Source organism: Canis lupus, chromosome 7 (genome assembly GCF_011100685.1).
Source record: "Canis lupus familiaris isolate Mischka breed German Shepherd chromosome 7, alternate assembly UU_Cfam_GSD_1.0, whole genome shotgun sequence".
NCBI lineage: Eukaryota > Metazoa > Chordata > Mammalia > Carnivora > Canidae > Canis > Canis lupus.
Genome location: NC_049228.1, coordinates 8402654 through 8421960, shown reverse-complemented (window position 1 = coordinate 8421960; position 19307 = coordinate 8402654). Strand labels below are relative to the sequence as shown.

At 43.9% G+C, this 19307-nt stretch overlaps 1 protein-coding gene and 1 long non-coding RNA gene across 2 annotated transcripts; both read left to right on the top strand.

The window, feature by feature from the left end:
• The first annotated feature begins 1676 nt into the window (after positions 1 to 1676).
• Positions 1677 to 18058, top strand: LOC111096614. Its single transcript, XR_005361884.1, has 3 exons — positions 1677 to 2358; positions 16849 to 17003; positions 17505 to 18058. It is a non-coding gene; the product is annotated as an uncharacterized LOC111096614 (long non-coding RNA).
• LOC609753 (nuclear transport factor 2-like) lies at positions 8021 to 8610 on the top strand. Its single transcript, XM_038542050.1, has one exon. It carries the CDS (start codon positions 8096 to 8098, stop codon positions 8477 to 8479), a length of 384 nt encoding a protein of 127 aa, XP_038397978.1. The 5' UTR covers positions 8021 to 8095; the 3' UTR covers positions 8480 to 8610.
• Positions 18059 to 19307: the final 1249 nt, after the last annotated feature.

Sequence of the window (19307 nt, the reverse complement as noted above, 5' to 3'; positions counted from 1 at the left end):
CATCTCTGATGATAAGAATGTTCTTTTCCTTCTGGTACAAAAAAGGCATCTTCCACATGGGTGTTTGATTCCCTTTCAGGAAGGGAAGGGAGAAGTCAGGGTGCTCCCTTTCTGTGTCTGTTTTTTTTTTTTTTTCAAGCTCCTCTAGCTCAATATCATCAATAATACACCAAAGCGGTGTATTCTGCTGGCCTCTGTAGCATACATTAAGTAGTTGAGTATTTGCTCAATGTTTGTCGAATGAATTTATCACCTTGTGCAAATCTAACACTCAGTTTCCAGGTACTGAGAGAGGAGAGAGGTGGCTTGGGCTCATTTAAAACAATGGACAGCTCTAAAATCTAAAATCCCTGAGCCACCTGGGTGGCTCAGCAGTTGAGCACCTGCCCCTGGCTCAGGGTGTGATCCGCAGTCTCAGGATCAAGTCCCACATCGGGCTCCCTGCCTGGAGCCTGCTTCTCCCTCTGCCTATGTCTCTGCCTCTCTCTCTCTCTGTGTCCTTCATGAATAAATAAATAGAATCTTTAAAAATAAAATAAACTCCCTGATTCCAGAGGCTTTGTGTAGTCAGTAACGCAGTCACACGCCTACACTCAAACGGATAGCCAGCTAAGAAGAATTTACAGGATTCGGACTCCCTACAGGGTGGCTTCACTGATCCTGAAAAACAATAAAACCGACGCAGTGGACTTTGCTCTTCCAGAATGCCTTTACGCCAGATCCCCCGTGGTCAAACGTCTGACTGTCACAGCGGCAGGCCAACAGCTCCGCTTCATTAAAATTGCAGGCGATGACTTATGTCCTATGTGCCTTGGGACCAGTTTAAGTCCAGGAGGCCTAAGAAATCAGACTGAAGAAGTGAGCTCACCTTGCTTACCAGGCGGGCCCTGCAGGCCCCACCCGGGGATTTGAGTTCCAGGAGCCGATGAAGGGGTTAGAGCAAGAAAGCCACATGAGATGTGGCTTCATAAGGATCCCTGGGCAGCCACGTGAAGGGTGTGGGAGGCAGGGAAAGGTCACTTAGGAAGGGGTGAGGAGAACAAGTGAAGAGGGAATCTCTGAATGAAAGTGGAACACATCTTCTGTTAAGGCAGAAAAGGGGAAAATGAGATTCGTGATAAATAAATGCAGCAAACCCCCCCCCCCCTTAAATTCAACTCCTTTGTTGATTCGTGTTCAGCCTTGTGCCAACTTCTTTTGCAGTTTTCTTCCTTTTTTTAAAAAAAAAATTTATTTATTTATTCATGAGAGAGAGAGACACAGGCAGAGGGAGAAGCAGGCTCCCTGTGGGGAGCCCAATACAGGACTTGATCCCAGGACCACAGGATCCCGCCCTGGGCTGAAGGCAGACGCTCAGCCACTGAGTCACCCAGGTGCCCTGTGAAGTTTTCTGCAAAAATTTTTCCCCCACAATCTTCTTCTGGACACATATAGCTTTGCAGGCGATCCAGGGTCAAAACCTCTCAGCTGGGCTATCATGGCTCGAAAGCAGCCAAGCAGCCACCATGACTGGTCAGGACAGAGCATAGCTGCGTTCCAATAAAACTGTTTACAAAATGTAAGAACACAAAACAGTTGGTCATAAAGGACAGCAAAGGCCGACAAAGCTGAGCTTTCATTTTAGCCAGGATTGGGGGAGAGGGGCAGTCTTTCAGGTAAGAGACCTCTGGGTGAGAGGAGCATCAGGTTTCGTCTTTGGGAGAGCACTTTGGTTTGAAGCTGACACTGTGGGGAACATGGGGAATCGAGTGAGGAGCTGACGCTGGGCCTAGGAGGGCCCTTTCTCCAGCAAGATGTTCCCTCAGCAGGGCCACCAGATGCAGCTGCTTTGGAGAGAAAGGGAAAGGAGACAGAGAACAAGCCTCTGGGCCCAGACGTGACGGGTTGTAGGCCTCCCTGCTCTACCTCATGAACTGCATCTTCCTTCTTCTTGATCTCTCTTCTGCTTTCGGGGACACAGCCAGGACACACCGAGTCCTAAAGTCAACATTTCTTCATTCGGTTCATGTTTAGAGAGGGAGTAGCCAACACGCACCATCCACCGTTCAAGGGGCTGGAGCCCAGGAGGTGAATGAATCCCATGAGGGAATGAATCCTGCTCTCGTGGGACTTAGAGCACATTCTGGGAACTGAGAAGCAAAACAATTGTAATAATTCTGCACACTGGGAAGCGCTGTAGACAAAGTAAATGAGGGTGATAGGACAGGTTTGGAGGAGGCAGTGTCTGAGCTGGTGGTCTGGAAAGGCCCCTCTGAGAAGACTACGGCTGAGTCAACATCTGGAGACAAGAGACTCCAGTATGTGAAGACCGGAGGCAAGGCCCTGCTGGGCAGAGGGGACCAGTGTGGTGGCTCTGAGGTAAGAGCGAAGCTGGAGAGCCAAGAGCCTACCCTTTAGGACTCTTTAGCTGGGCTGTTGTCCTCCTTGTAAACCCCACCTAATACTCTCTGCCCACCTCCCCAGGTCTGCTTCTGTGCAACACTCCCTGTTTTCCACCTGTTCCATCTATTCTTTAAGCTCCAGATTAAACCCCACTTTGCTCATAAAGCCTCCTTTGATCACCCATCCTCATTAAATCCAAGACAATTTATTCCTCTCCACTTATAAGTAATCACCTGCTATTCATTACTTTCCTTGTACACATTTTAATCTTCCCAATGCTACTCTAGCTTCTTAAACCGATAGGATATATATGTGTAGATACAGATAGAGATAGAGATAGGGGTATAGATATAGATCCATGGAAAGAAACTTATTTTAAAGAATTGGCACATGCAGTCTGACATGACTTAGCCTGGCAGTCTAAACTCTGCAGGGCAATCTGGCAAGCTAGAAACCCATAGAAGAGTTGATATTGCAGTCTCTCTCTCTCTCTCTCTCTCTCTCTCTCTCTCTCAATGCTATAGTCCTGAGTCTGAAGGTAGCTTGTCAATAGAACTTTCTCTTCCTGGGGAGACTTCAATCTTTTCTTGTAAGGTATTCAACTGATTAGATGAGACCCATCCATATTATGGAAAGTGTTTCCTGATTCAAATAATCCCATCCATATTATGGAAAGTAATCTGCTTTTCTCAGTGTTTCCTGATTCAAATAATCACATCTAAAGAATACTTTCACTTTCAGCAATATTTTAAACTGGTGTTTGACCAAACAGCTGGACGCCAAAGCCTGGCTAAGTTGACATATAAAATTAATCATCATAGGAGAGGATGGAGCTTTATGAGTCTTTGTATTCTTCACTAAACTTGGCACAAATGTATTGTGTGCAGTAAGCATCTGATAAAGACTTAACTAAAGGGCTCTGATTAGTGCTGTATATGCCTTCATTCAGCAAACGCTATATTTAACGAGCACTTCTTTGTGCCAGATGCTACTGTCAAGGCTGGGAAAATAGCATTGAGCTAAACTAATAATAATTAAATCTGATTCTTTTTCATTCATGTGCTTGGACACCTTGTAGACCCAGTCTGAGAAGGCTTTTTTGGTTTGTCATATTTTTTGTTTTGTTTTTAATTGGCTGGTGCTGTCAAGTTATAGTAAGTATAATTCCTTCGTAGGTCTAGTCATCAAAGGTATCAGAGTAGCATTCTAAAAAACCTCAGGCCTATGGAGATTAGGTAGCTTGCTTAATCGTGTTAGAATATGTGGTAGACAAAATTCTAAAAATGTCTCCTCAAGATTCTCGCCTCCTGGTTATTCATTCAACACTAGTGTAGGTAGTGCTAAGAAAGAATTTTGCAGATGTAATTAAAATCCCAAGTCAGCTGACCTTGACATATGAAGGTTATTCAGGTGGGTCTGACCCAGTAGATGAGCCCTTTAAAAGCAGAGGATTTTCTCTAGTGAGCTGCAAAAGAGGAAAGCAGAGATTTGAAGCATGGAGAGGATTTGTCACACCATTGCTGGCTTGAAGAAGGAAAGGTCCATGTGTCAAGGATGTGGACAACATGAAGGAACTAAAAGCTTCCCCTCCCCAACAGCCAGCAAGGAAATTGGACTTTAGTCTTACAACCATGAGAACTAAATTCTGCCAACAATCTAACCAAGCTTAGAAGCAGATTCTTCCCCAGGTCCCCCCCACAAAAGCCAGCTGGTTGACCCTTGATTTTGGCCTTATTGGGTGGAAAACCCTGGAGAGCTCACACAGACTTCTGACTTACAGAAATATGAGCTGATAACTGGATTGTTGCTGTGAGTGACTGTGGCAATATGTTATGCGGCAACATTAGAAGACTAATAAAGCTAAATAGTGATATGACCTGCTTTCAGATCTTGTTTTTCAAGGGGCTAAGAAAGTAAAACTCTTTCTCATTTCAATAACCTTTCACACACATTTGCATGAAAGGGAAATTTTTTTGTTATGTGGTCAGTATAGTATTTATCTATGATAATACTGCAAATCTGAGACATATCTCCTCAGTTTTGGGTGAAAAAAGGTCTATAGTAAAGTATTAAGTTATTATGCTAAAAGCAAAATAAATTAATGAGAATCCATAAGCCATATCCACTCTCATTTGTGTTAAATATTTAGTATCGTTTTTATCACATGTTATGAGGATAAGTGATAATATGGTCAAACTCCTGGTGTTAAATACCCCAAGGACTAACAAACTTATGAAGGAAATGAATAATTTGTTAATGCTTTGGAAATGAGGGCTTTAGGCAAGCAGAGATGAGTTTCCTGTTCTTAATAAATGCAGATGGATGTGTTTCATGATAATTTAATATGCCTGGAATAAACTCCCACTTTGCATCTGGCAAGTTTCTCCCTTTTTATTTATTAGATTTTTCCTTTAGACTCCCTTATTTCCCAAAACCTCTCAGAACCAACAACATCCCCTGAAGGCAATCCAGGTCCAAATACTAACTTCTGAATATGAGTAGAATGTGAGAGAAGGAATGGTGTCAGAAATGGTCTGGATCAGAACACCCACTATTCAGAGGAAAAACTGAGGTCCAGAGGAAGACTTTGTTCAAGTTGAAGGGCTTTGGGGGTGGGTTGTGGCTAAAACTTTATTTTTAAGATGGTAAATAGAAATATAAGGAAAGCTGCCTAGACTGACTTTTGTCAGAATTAACTTGGTTAATGTGTATGAGCTATTCCTGACAAAATTAAACAGTTTTTGGGCCCTTAAACAAAAGTTAACAAAAGAGTCTCCATCCTCCTACTCCTTGTCAACTGCAAAGTGATTAAGTTTCCAGGGACAGGCCATCTTTTGTAGATTGTTAGACAGCATTTATGTATTTGGCTTAAAATCGCTCTGAAGAGTCCTGCAGGTTAGCTGATCTATGAAAATAAGGTTAGCTTTGATGTAGAACAAAGAAGCAAAAAGCTTTGCAGAACGCCCCTGACCTAGTAATAGAGCCAGTGGATCTGCCCCTAAAATGACCCTCTTTCTCTCTCTCTGGGTTCTGACCATTAGATATTACACATAAGAACTGCTAGGCAAAAGGGAATGAAAATATCAACTTTATTAGTGACTTGGCAAGGGTAAGGATCTATGGGACAACTAAGAAAAGAGAAATCTGCTGAGAACCAATGCCAAAGTGGGCCTCTCACTTCCTGCTGGGCCTTGGGATAAGCCATCCCAGGAGGTGGGGTGGGGGCTTGGGTCTGAAGGGCACTCACTAAACAAACTGCTATAAGGATGAACACTGTAGATCACACACATCATCATGGGCAGGGTAAACCCAGTTCTCTGCATTGGATGGAAAAGGGAAACTCAATGGGCTCTCCTCCATCCAGAAGGAAGAAAGAGAGTGGAAGCCTATGCCAGATGACCTGCTGGGCCTATTCCTGTTTTTTAGGCCAATAATCCTGCTCCCTGTGAAATGTCAGGAATTAATCATTTTTCCCTCACTGGGGAGGAACTAGTAGAGTGTAAAGACTCACACAGTTGGACATCACTTCCTCTAGGAATAGGTAGGAACAGAGGGAGAGTAATATGAACTCTCCCTCCAACAGAAGGGGTCTTTTTCTCTTTAGCCAGGATTTGAAACTTACCTTATTTCAATATTTCTGAGAATTCTGGACCCAGGAGAAGTAATGATAAAACTTCTGAGAAATTGATGGTGCAAATCATCATTCCTCACCCCGGCCTAGTATTTAGGACATCTCACCAGCAGACCCCTGAGCAGGAGAAAAGTGTGGTGTTTGGAGGAGGACCCCACTATTCACAACTGTGTGCCTCTTGGAAGCTACTACCCTCGCGAAGTCTGTTTCTTTGCTCATAAAAATGCAGAGCAGCTGTCTTCTTAGAGAGTTGTTGGAAAAGTAATAGCAAAGAGAGGCACCTTGGGTGGCTCAGTAGGTTAAGCGCCTGACTCTTTTTTTTTTTTTTAAGATTTTATTTATTTATTCATGAGAGACACAGAGAGAGGCAGAGACATAGGCAGAGGGAGAAGCAGGCTCCATGCATGAAGCCCGATGCAGGACTCGATCCCAGAACTCCAGGAACTTCAGCCCTGAGCTGAAGGCCGACGCTCAACCGCTGAGCCACCCAGGAGTCCCAAGAACCTGACTCCTGATGTCAGCTCAGGTCTCAATCTCAGGGTTGTGAGTTTAAGCCTTGCATTGGGCTCCAAGTTGGTTGTAGTGCCTACTTAAAAAAAAAAAAAAAAAAAAAAAAGAGTGATAGCAAATAGTAGGCACTTAACAAATAGCATTACTAATAGCTCTTGATTTTTCCATAGGTATGGAGATTAAGAAAATATATAGGGAAAAAAAAATCTTCAAGCTACCCGAGGAAGAAAAATTCTGGCTAAAGAATGAAACTGTACATCCCTCTGTCCAGATTTTAAAACAAAGATTCTTAGTTGGGACCTACAGTTTTCTCTCTTCATAGGCACACGTATGAGCAAGAGTGTAGCTGCTCTAAGAGTCCTCTAATTGCTTTGATGTTAAAATACTAAACACACAAAACTATTTAATATAACAGGCCCTCTGGTAAATATAGTATAGATATTATTTTGCTTCTCCCAGGAAACTGGCACATTGTGAAGACTTAGTAAAATAGTCGTTTGATGAAATGAATAAAAGATCCTCATTATACCATTATCAGGTATGTTTTATCTCTATTTTGCAAGTGAGAAAATAAAGTTAGAAATGCAAAATAAATTGTCCAAGGTCACATAGCTATAAAGTGTTAGAGAGCTAGGATTGGAAACCAGCCTTGTGTGATTTCAAAACCCTACTATGCATGTATGCATGCACACACACATGCCCGTGCCCACACACATGTGCAGCTGTTCATATGACATAATCTCCTGACTTACACGTGCTTCTTTTATGAATCTTTGTTGTCATAGGGATTCTCTTCATGCTGCTATGGTATGCTAGGGGTTTTTTTTTTAACCACTGTCAAATTTAGTTTGATAAATAAATAGATAGGGGTCCTATAAGGGATAAATAAGTAGACAGTTAATGTCATTTATATGGCCCAAATATGCCAGATATTTATTGTACTAGACCCCATGGAAGATACAAAGATAAATCAATCTGTACATATTGAGTCTTTTTTTTTTTTTTTTTTTTTTTTACGTATTGAGTCTTTAAGGAGCCTCCAGTTTAGTGGGGGAAATAAATTAAGTACATAGATATTTATGATGCAAGGTGGGAAGATATAAATGCCACAGATAGATGTAAATAAAGTGCTACAGGAGTTCAGAGAAGAGAGAGATTGAGTACACATTAACCGAGAAGATGAGATTTGACTTCATGAAGGAAATTGGTTGATACAGGTCTTGAAGGATGGGTAGAAATAGGACGTGGGTGTGGATTTAGAAAGGGAATCCCAGGAAGATGAATAGGAGCAAAGGGCGGAGGCGGGAAAGCATAGGATGTATACAAGAAACTGCATTTTCGTTTGATAAGGAATAAGAAGCAAAATGTAGAATGAAGAGTAGGAAGATAGTCTAGGGGGAGGGGGAATCGAGAGTGGGGAGGAGGGAGAGAGGGTGACATTTAGTTGTAGGCCAAAAAGTTTAAATTTTGTGATGGGGAATGGTGCAGGATTTAAAAATGAAAGTGGGCCGCCCCCGCTGCCGCCATCGTGCCAGCCCCTCGGGTCTCAACAAGGCCGGGTGACGCTCCAGAATGGGAGACAAGCCAATTTGGGAGCAGATTGGATCCAGCTTCATTCAGCATTACTACCAGTTATTTGATAACGACAGAACCCAACTAGGCGCAATTTATATTGATGCATCATGCCTTACGTGGGAAGGACAGCAGTTCCAGGGGAAAGCTGCCATTGTGGAGAAGTTGTCTAGCCTTCCGTTCCAGAAAATCCAGCACAGCATCACGGCACAGGACCATCAGCCCAAGCCAGATAGCTGCATCATCAGCATGGTAGTGGGCCAGCTCAAGGCTGATGAAGACCCCATCATGGGGTTCCACCAGATGTTCCTATTAAAGAACATCAATGATGCTTTGGTTTGCACCAATGACATGTTCAGGCTTGCCCTGCACAACTTCGGCTGACCTCTTCCCAGCCAGGCACTCATGCTGTTTCCTCCTCCCTCCTCTTCCTGATAACTATTCACACTCCTCCAGATGCTCCAAATATCATACACAAATGAGCAGGGCCATGGTGGGAGCGGGCGCAGTGCACTGCTACTACCAAGGTATTGTGCATGATGTTTGGATGCTAGAATAGTTGCATCTGACAGGAGAAGTTTGTGTTGTACCAGCGCATGCCTTGGAAAGACTTAAGTAATGCAAAAGGTTGTCTTTTTTTTTTTTTTTTTTTATCTACTGACAAGTTGCTCTAGTAACCCAAAGAAGTGAAGGAGAAAGCAGCTGCCTCACCGCCCAGATATTGACCGCCTAGATATTGATTTGTTCAGATGTTTCAATGGCTCATGATATAATAAAACCACAAAAATTTTCTTAACAAAAAAAAAATAAAAAATTAAAGTGACTTGATCCCTGTGTCAAGTGCTCTTTTAAGACAGGAATTTGACAGTGATGTGCACCATGATTGGCCTGGGGAGAGCCTGGAGCCAGCCAGTCCAAGGAGAGGACTCTCACAACATACTAGGTGCGCAGTGCTGAGGGCTGGCCATGAATGGGGCAATAGCAACAGGGTCAGGATGGTGGGGCCAAATGAACAGGAACACTGGGTACAGAAGAGGGACAGGACCGTGATCCAGGAGGCAGTGTGGTGAAGGAGCAAGAGCGCTGGGTCCCAGCCCTGAACTGAGACCTGAGACAAGGGGAACACGGGTGATAGATCAGGTCTGTGTCAGCTCACAACCCGGTAAGGCCTGTGGTATGATCCCCATTTTACAATCAAAGAATCTAGACTCAGAGTAATCTGTCCAAGGTCATGCCCTTGACCACTTTGGGCCAGTTTCCTCGCCTATGAAGTCAGAGTGGTGGGTGATTCTGAGGTCCCTTCAAGTGCCCACATCAGGTGAATGGAATATGTGACTCTTTGTCCCTGAGAGAGCTAACAGAAGTATAATCGGCAAACCTGGTAGTCAGTCCAGTGCTGGAGAAGGGGGAGGGTTGGTAGGAGGCGTCCTTTCAAGAGGACACACATTTCTAGACGGGAGATTGGGTGGATGGTGAGGTCACTAAGAGAAACTAGAACAACAAAGAAGGCGTGTATTTGGGGGGTAACCTCAGTTCAGATCTGAACATGTTGAATTTGAGGGGCTGGCCGGACATGTCGATGTAGATGCCCTGGTGGGAGATCACACAGGGTCCAGTCATCCCTTCATTTCTGAGTCCTGCCCTTTCTTTTCTTTGTGCTCTAGGCTTTCCCTCCCTCCCCTTTCTTTTCTTCTTTCATTCTTTCTTCTCCTTTTTTTAATCTTTTCATCCTTTCTCTTTTTTTCTTTTTCACAATTAAAAACATCTGAAACTTTTTAAACCGAAAAGCTGTAAAAATATACAGGACTATTATGGTTTTTTAAAAGATTGTATTTGAGAAACAGAGTAAGAGACTGCACATGAGCAGGGGGAGGGGCAGAGGGAGAGAATTTCAAGCAGACTCCCTGCCAAGTGCAGAACTGGATCCCATGACCCTGAGATCATGACCTGAGACAAAATCAAGAGCGTGATGCTCAACCAACTGAGCCACCCAGGTGCCCCTATGTAGGACTATATTAATATTGTCTTTCCTTTGCACCAGTGGTTCTCAAATGGGGGCTATTTTTCCTTCCAGGGGATATTTGAAAATGATTGAAGACATTTTTGGTTGTCACGACCAAAAAGAAGTGATATGGGCATCTAGTGCGTAGAGGCCAGGAATGCTGCTACCCTACGGCGCACACAACAGCCCCAACACATGTCTGCAGTGCCACAGTAGAGAAGCCACTGGAGCATTGTCAGGTTCTTTTTTTTCTTTTTTTTTTTTTTTTTAGATTTTATTTATTTCTTCATGAGAGACACAGAGAGAGGCAGGACCCCCATGGGGATCCTGATGCAGGACTCAATCCCAGGACCCCAGGATCATGATCTGAGCTGAAGGCAGACGCTCAACCACTGAGCCACCCAGGCGCCCAGCATTGTCAGGTTCTACCAGTAGTTTTAGGTTAAGGCAGGGAGGACTGATTTGTTCAGTCTGAAATCAGGCCGTTGCAGGTTGAGGCATTTATGGGATCCAAAATTTTTTCAATGGATTGTTTTTCAAGTGCAAAAATAATAACTAACATTTATTGAGCACTTACTATGTGCTAAGCATTTCTCTAAGTACTATATATATATACAGTTATTATTCCTCCCAACCATCCTTGTAGGAAGAAACTAGTAAGTTTACACAGCAAGTTCACAGGCAAGCCAGGAGACAAACACGAGCAGCCTTGCTCCTAAGCCCACTCTGGAACACTTCACTATATTGCTCAATATAGTGAAGATGACACTCCTAAAATGTTTGGCTATTTCTTTCACAGTTTTCCCAACAGAAGCCTAGATTATAAAACTCCATACTGGAGCTCCTGGGAGGCTCAGTGGTTGAGCGTCTGCCTTCGGCTCAAATCATGATCATGGGGTCCTGGGATCAAGTCCCGCATTGGGCTCCCCGCAGGGAGCCTGCTTCTCCCTCTGCCTGTGTCTCTGCCTCTCTCTGTGTGTCTCTTATAAATAAATGAAATAAAAAAAAAAAACCCACACAACCCCATACTTTCTCATTAAGGCTGGCTCTACTTAAGCTACTCATGATTTTACTGGGAGTAGATGAGCTATACTTCTATGGTCCTAAAATAGAGATGTTTCTGTTTGCAAAGCTAATTGACTGCTAACGGATCTAATTTGGCCTCATTAGTAAGATAACTACTTTGTGACTCAGTTTCCTTACCTGCAGAATGGAGGCATTAATTGCATCATAGGATTTTTATGAGGGCTAAATGAGGTAATACAACTCCTAATATACAGTCTGTAGATGGGTACCAGTCTGTGAAGGTTTGTTACTGGTCCATGGGGAGAGGAGTATAGCAATTAAGAAGAAGCATTTAGAAACTTATATAGCCATTTGCTAGAGTAATTTTAAATCTGTTTTAATCCAACAGTAAACACAAAACAAAGACAAACCAAAACCAAAAAACCAAACACTTGATCTTGAATTTTGCATTTTTTTTAATTTAACTTTTCTAATTGATTTTTATTGACTTTTACAAAAGCGTTCGTCCATAACAGGAAATTTAAAAACGTACTTACTCATCATCACAGACACTATGGGAAGCATTGAGTTAACATGTTCAAAACCCTTAAAATAGCACCTGGCACTTAGTAAATGCTTAATAAATGTTAGCTAGTAGCAATAATAGTGCTATAGTCTAACAAAATGAGCTATCTATCCCAAAGATGTATGTTCTGGAGATTTATCTTCCATGTCATTTTAAAGTTCATCCTCAATTCTATTAAATTTCCTTCCTAGTGTGAGCCATTAAGGGAAGTGCTACTATACTCTTTACTCATTCATCATATATTATCAGACACTAAATATTTTAACAGCCAGTGTCTGCCGTTGGTCCCAACGGGAGTATCACCAGCAAAGTCTATGGCCATAGTCTTATATTGTGCCCCAGCTGCCAGGGACCCCTAGGACTCATCCTCAGGCATCAAAGGAGACCAGAGCTGAACATAATTAAAGTGGTTTAGACAGAGTTTATTCAGGATGGTTTCAAAAAGGGAAAAAGAGACCTCAGTATAGAACCAGGCTCAATTCCAAAAATAGCATGGGCAAGTGGGAATTTAGGAGCAGGGTGGGGGTGGGTGGATGGACAATGACCAGCAGAAACATCAGGGGCCCGGGGATTCTGGCCAAATGACCTAACAGGATTCATGCAGAAGGAAGCCCAGGGTGATCAAACACCACCTGGGGGATGGCCATGGCGGAGGATGAGAAACCCGAACAGGTGTCAAGGGCTAGGGGTTCTTGCTAAACTTAAATGTTACCAAGAAGTGCATGGATGGGCCTAGGGAGAAGGTCCAGGAGCCTGACTAGAGTTTGGTCAGAAAAGAATTTTTGTGAGAGGGAGACCACCTCCCGGCCTTGCTTTGTCATCCTTCTATGTGCCCATGGCCCCTTCCTAAGGAATGACACTATTTAATGTCCAAGCATCATTCCATCACTCTGTTTGTTCCTCAGTTTCCTTCAGAATCTGTGACCTCTCTCCTTGATATTTCTTAGTTTGCACTCAGTGGATAAATGAAAGGTGTAGGGAAAGTAAAAAAAGGAAAATCCACTCCATGCAAGCAGCCTAGCGCTCCTGAGCAGGGCATGCTGGCTTCCCAGAATTGCACTTTGTTCCTCTGTCCCTCTGACCCACTCTGTGCAGCCTCTTTTCTCCTTCCTCTCTTGAACCATTAGACTCACATCGCCTTCTCTTCTGAAACCCCAGTGGGTTTACCGGGTCGCCGACTCTAGCCCACCCCATTGTTCTTCCAAATTAATGCTCTATTCCTTCCGATGAGAAGCTCTGGAGAATGCCATGACGCCCTTTAGGATAACCAAAGGCACAATGAAGTAAGTATTGGAATCACAACACACGGGCCTAGAACAATTTTCCTAAATGACTTGCTTGGCTCACCAGACTGGGAACCAAACTGAAACTTCCTGTGGAACAGTATGTCATGTGGGTCCTTTTCTCCAAGAGCTTTTCATCTTTCAATGGGAGTCAGAGCCCTCAGAGAGCGAAGACACAGGCCTCACACACATTCCCCTCTTTCCTGAAGCTCCAAGGGAGGGCCCCTTGCCCGCTTCATCATTCACATCATAATAAAATCTCTTTGCCCCAGAGGAACACGGCTAGATTTCTTTTGTTAAAATCTCATTAAAGACTGCCTCAGCCTATAATCATTTGTTAATAGATAGCAGTGCTATTTGGCTGCGATTGGGTTTGTGTTCATTTCTTCTCGGGTCTCATCATGGTTGCATGATCTCCAAGTAATTCGGTTGTCACCGAAGTGTGAAAGATGCTGCGTAGCCACTGCAGACCACTGGGTGAGCGGCCCACATTATCCGTGAGCCAAGAGATGTCTCATTAGTTTCCTTCCTTCCTTTTTCTACTTTTTGAGATTTGTCTCATTCAGCTGAAAACTATGGTTCTTCTTATAAAGCCAGGCTAAATTCCCAGGTATGTTCCCTGCCACTGGCTTGGGTTAAGCCTCTCTGCACATGGTCTCTCCCTCTGGTTGTGTCTATACAAAATCACCAATGCAATTATTTTTCATTAAAAAAAAAAAAGCTGTTTAATGAGCACCCATCTCAATGGCAGCAACTAAAGCCTTTTCGGAGGCATGCGACAAGTCTGCAGGTGGGGTTGGGCCACTGTGAGAAGCCCAAGAGATCATGCAGGTGGGAGTGCTTTAGAAACTGTAGCCCCCACGGGCACCTGGGTGGTTTAGTTGGTTGAGCATCCAACTGTTAGTTACCACTCAAGTCGTGATCTCAGGATCATGAGATCAAGCCCCTTGTCGGGCTCCACAGTTAGCTCAGAGTCTGCTTGAGGTTCTCTCTCCCTCTCCCTCTGCACTTCCCTTGGAAGAAAGGAAGAAAGAAAGAAAAGAAAGAAAGAAAGAAAGAAAGAAAGAAAGAAAGAAAGAGAAAGAAAGAAGAAAGAAAAAAAGAAAGAAAAAGAAAGAAAGAAAGAAAGAAAGAAAGAAAGAGAAAGAAAGAAGAAAGAAAGAAAGAAGAAAGAAAGAAAGAAAGAAAGGAGGGAAGAAAGAAAGAAAGAAAGAAAGAAAGAAAGAAAGAAAGAAAGAAAGAAAGAAAGAAAGAAAGGAGGGAAGAAAGAAAGAAAACTGTAGCCCACTGGGATGGAGGGCCATGGAGCGATTGGCAGTGGGATGGATTCTGGCTGAGTTGTGGAAGGCTCTGGTGGCGTAGGCCTAAACAGAGGCAAGAAGTGCTTTCACTCAGTATCAGATCTACAAAGCCACAGATTCCCTTTATCAAATATAAAGTGGGATGGGGTGAAGCGGAATGGGTTGTGTGTTTTCATTTGCACAGCAATACCTGTCAGTTTCTGCCACCACCTGGAAAGCAGACATAACTCCTGAGTCCCATAATCTCATAATCTTTCCAATGGTGATGGCGGTAAAATCCTTCTGATGATTTGATAAGGAACATGGAATTCTATAAATATTTCTACTATTCTGCTAGTAACAACATCAATGACTAATATTTAGCAAACACATACTCTCTTCCAGGCACTGTTCTAAGATCTAAGATCTTTGCTTTTATTAATCGCTTTACTCTCATAACAACCTTGTGAGATAGTATTATTATTTTTTCCATTTTAAAGACGAGGAAACTACAGGTTAAATGATGAGCATTAGAAACCCAAGCACACACACACAAAAAAAAAAAAAGAAAAAAGAAAAAAAAAGAAACCCAAGCACTCTGACTCCAGAGATTGCTTCTTTATCTATTTAAGCTCTTCGTATTAGGTAAGTTAAAGTGTATTTCCATTTAGACTAAAAATACAGGGTCAGTCCACCTTCATTATGTCAGACCACCATAATGGACCTTAGATGGAGATGGTTGTTGAACTGTCCTGAGTTATGGCCAACTACATCACAATTATTGTTCTACTCTAACTTCAGACCTACCTGCTAGAAATGGAGGTCCTCTTATTAAAAAGTGACTTAGTGGGGCACTTGGGTGGCTCAGTGGTTGAGCATCCACCTTTGGCTCAGGTCATGATCCCAGGGTCCTGGGATCGAGTCCCGCATCAGGCTCCTTATGGGGAGCCTGCTTCTCTCTCCGCCTATGTCTCTGCCTCTTTCTCTGTGTCTCTCATGAATAAATAAATAAATAAAACCTTTTTTTTTTTTTAAGTGACTTAGTGGGGCCAATGAGTGGCAGAGGGCAGGCCATAAATAAGGTATGGAAGCATAAAGAAGTGTGTTTAGCCTGGAATATGGCAAGAGGGAAGTGGGATGAGGCAAAGAGGGGCCTTCACAGAGATAAAGTTGGAGTGTTAAGCAGAGACACTTTGTGGGCTACCTCACAGGCCATCCTAAGAAGCTTGGGTTGTAGACTAAGGATTTTATTTTTATTTTTTAGGCTTATTTATTTATTTAAGTAATCACTACACCCAATGTGGGGCTTGAACTCATGACCCCAAGATAAAGAGTTGCACGCTCTTCCGCTGAGCCAGCCAGGCGCCCCTGTATGCTGAAGATTTTAATCAGGAGGATAGCAGGATCATATCTGCCCCCTGGGAACCATTCTGTGGTAACACTGCAAAAGAACCCAAAACCAAAACAAACAAACAAAAACAGATCAAGGAAACTCTTTCTATTGGAGCAATGAGAGAAAAATGGTGAAGGCTTAACTGGCATGGGAATGGGGAGCAATCGTAGAGAAGGGAGGACTCAAGAACAGAGATGGTAAGAAGGCGTCAGATTTTGCAGGTAGATATGGGGGCACAGGGAAGGAGGAGGAAAAGCTGTCTGAGAAGTTTCTCAGGCTTGAAGTTTAAGTGATTGGGTGGCTGCTGAAGCCAATATAAAATAATTCAGGGATCCCTGGGTGGCGCAGCAGTTTAGCGCCTGCCTTTGGCCCAGGGCGCGATCCTGGAGACCCGGGATCGAGTCCCACGTCGGGCTCCCGGTGCATGGAGCCTGCTTCTCCCTCTGCCTATGTCTCTGCCTCTCTGTCTCTCTCTCTCTCTCTCTCTCTCTCTCTGTGACTATCATAAATAAATAAAAAAAAAATTAAAATAATTCAGGTGGAAGAGCAGACTCTGGAGGAAGTCTTTATGAATTCCATTTGGGACATGCTGAGTGGGCCCAGGATGGAGAACACTGAGGTGAGACTGCTGATCTTGCAGTTGGATGTGGGAATTTCACACTGAGACAAAGAGTTGATTCCAAAGACGGAGACTTAGGCAGTCCAGCTAAAGATGGCTGATGAAATGGGATCATGTGATTGTCCAGCTCTAAGAAGAAAAGAGGACCAAGGACTGAGCAGTAACAGGGAAGATAAGCTGGGGCCTGGGGTGCGGGACAGTGACCAGAAGCTCGAGTAAAATTCTAGGACTTTGGGGTTCTTCCCATGTTTGTAACATCTTGGCATCCCGGCTGGCAGTTCCTGGTGGCAACTGGTTAAAAAAACAAAAGGCCTCTGGGTTTGTCTTTGAGGGTTAGCAAAGGAGAGTGTAGGTGATGAGCTACTAAGCTACCCAGAACTTAGCCTTGAGGAGAAAAGAGGGATGAGAAGTTGAATAGGCACAAGGGATGTCTGTGAAGGGGGAGGGCAAGCTGGTCCCTGAAGGAGCACCTGGAAGATGACAGAAGGGGAACCAGGGCTACTGGAGCTGGGCTGAGGGAAGGGCTTGCCTGACAGTAGACCCCTGTGTTTTCTGAGCTGAAGGCACTGTCTTATTGTCTTCCAGGGAATTTAGATAATTTCATAAGATCACACAAAACTGCTACAAATGCTATTGCTGCCAAGGGGGCTTCCTCCTGTGGTAGACATGGCTTGAAAGCTCATAGTGGAACAAGGAATCATTCAATATCCCCTCAGGACCTCTGTGTCGGGAAAGAAGAGGTGAGTTTGTTTCACCTGAGAATCTTCCCTTCATTTCTCCTTTTTCGTTCCCAGCTGGAGAAAGATATACCGTGAAGACACTTTGAAGCCTATCACGTTGGCTCTGTGGAGACCTGATGTCTACGCTGCATGAGATGCACCTTACAAAGCATCCTAGACTTATAAGCTCCCTTATGACAGAGATTGGGACTTCTACTTATTAAATTTTCCTTTGTAAGGCTACAAAGTAGGCAAACCTTGTCTTCAAATCCATTTTTTCTTACCTTTCTGGAACTACTACCTATCCTCTCTCTACCTTGCCTATAATCTCCTTGTGTTGTTTTTTAAATATTTTATTTATTTATTCATGAGATACAGAGACATAGGCAGAGGGAGAAGCAGGTTCCCTGCGGGGAACCCGATGCCAGACTCGATCCTGGGATCACACCCTGAACTGAAGGCAGATGCTCAACCGCTGAGCCACCCAGGCCTCCAGCCTATAATCTCTTTGCTCTCCACCAGGTCCTCCCAAAGCCTTCCAGCTTGGTGCTGCACAATTCCAAGAGGCCTAATGCGTGGCATTTCCTAGTGATATCTGTCACTGGACAAGGACAAAGCTCAAGCCAAGGAATGAACCTGAAATGGTGGGATTTTCATCATCAATGAAGCAGAAAAGAGATGTCTGAGGAGAATGGAAGGAACCGTCCCCGGGGCCCTGCAATGAAGTAGGCAGCTACTGCTCCCAATGGTCTAGACATCTCTTCTTGCTCCCAGTGTAACCTTACAGGCCATTAAAGTTGATCTGAGGTCACTTAAAAAAAAGCCAATTGACATTGTGTTGAGAGACAGCATGTGTCAGCCATTTGCTCCGAGTTGCCCTCTCCGCAGACCTACAGCTTTTCCCCTCGACTGAGGTTAACTTTCCCATATAGAGATTTTATATAAGGCAGTCATTCGTGCTCATTATGCTTGTAGGATTTTTCTACTTCTCAAGTAAATATTTTTGGTGAAATAGGTCCAGCTCTTTGGAATACAAATCCTTAGCTCGAGGTTGCTTGAGTGGAAATTTTTAACAAGCAGCTCCCTCAGCTACAGAGCCATGCAAAATGTGATTTCCTTAATGTGTGTGTTCCCACAGAAGCTAATAAATGGACATTACTCTGGTATGGACACATCCTATTACTCAGCTTGATCCTAATATCACTGGCAAAAAACCCATTTGCTGCTCTAGCAAACAGCTGAATTCATTATGTCCAGCTACATGAATAATCCCCAGACAAATTCTTGTTGACACAGACAGAATGCCGGTCTCCAAGGGACGACAGGGCTGCCGGGCAGAGGAGCCAGTGTTGCCATGGTCCCTCCCGCTGCTCCTGTAGTATCCCACTAATCAGAAGTCACCACTTGCTACTGATAGGGTGATGTATGGCAGACTCATGACATCTCGTTAATTCTGAGACAAAGAAAAAGGACACCAGGAAGGAAGGAATAATCTCTAGGTCTAGGTGGGGGGGTGGGGGGTGGGGATGGTGATACACAGCAGAAGATGAAAGACTGCCGCATTAACTACACCTGCCATCACTCAGGGAGCTGAAAAATAGGTCATCATTATGCAGCCACTCGCCCTTGATAATCCTGGATTCTCAGGCTAAATGGGTTCCCTGAAGGGCATTTGGTCTCCTCCCTGCCTTGGGGCTGAATCATCCCCACCCACACCCAGGCACCCTGGGTTGGGAAGACTTTCCTGAAAGAAGAGCTGCATGGTCACCTCCATCTCTCATTCTGGGGAGGCACAACCCCTTAGAACAAATTTAGGGAGAGTTCCTGGGCTCGAGAAATGAGAACCGTTCAGAAACACAGTACCTGTCATCCTCTGTGAGAGTTCCGGTAACCAGTGGAGCCCTCGGTGAGTGGCTTTGTCCTGTGGAGCATGATGTGACCCACCAGGCAAGTGCCCCTGGCAATCTATTCTTGCCCTGAAGCTGCCTCCATTTTCATTTCCATTTCCCAGACTGGTCAGAAAGTAGGTAAAATCATCCTACCAACCCACACATATATGTACACATCTGATTGTACTTTCCATGGTGTTCAAGAAAGGGTTAATTGTGAAAGTGTTCATGCTTACAAAGTGTTTCTGTTCTAGCTGGTTATGTTCCCTGTTGTTCTCAGCAAAGTTACTTTCCTCCCCAGTTGTCCTTGAGCTCCAGGCAAACAGTCCACTGACTCTCTTGCTATCTACTCCATGCTCTTTCTAAACCAAATCTTTCAACTGATAGAAATTTCTCCTCCTTTACATCCCTGTAGCATTTATACCCTACTGTCACC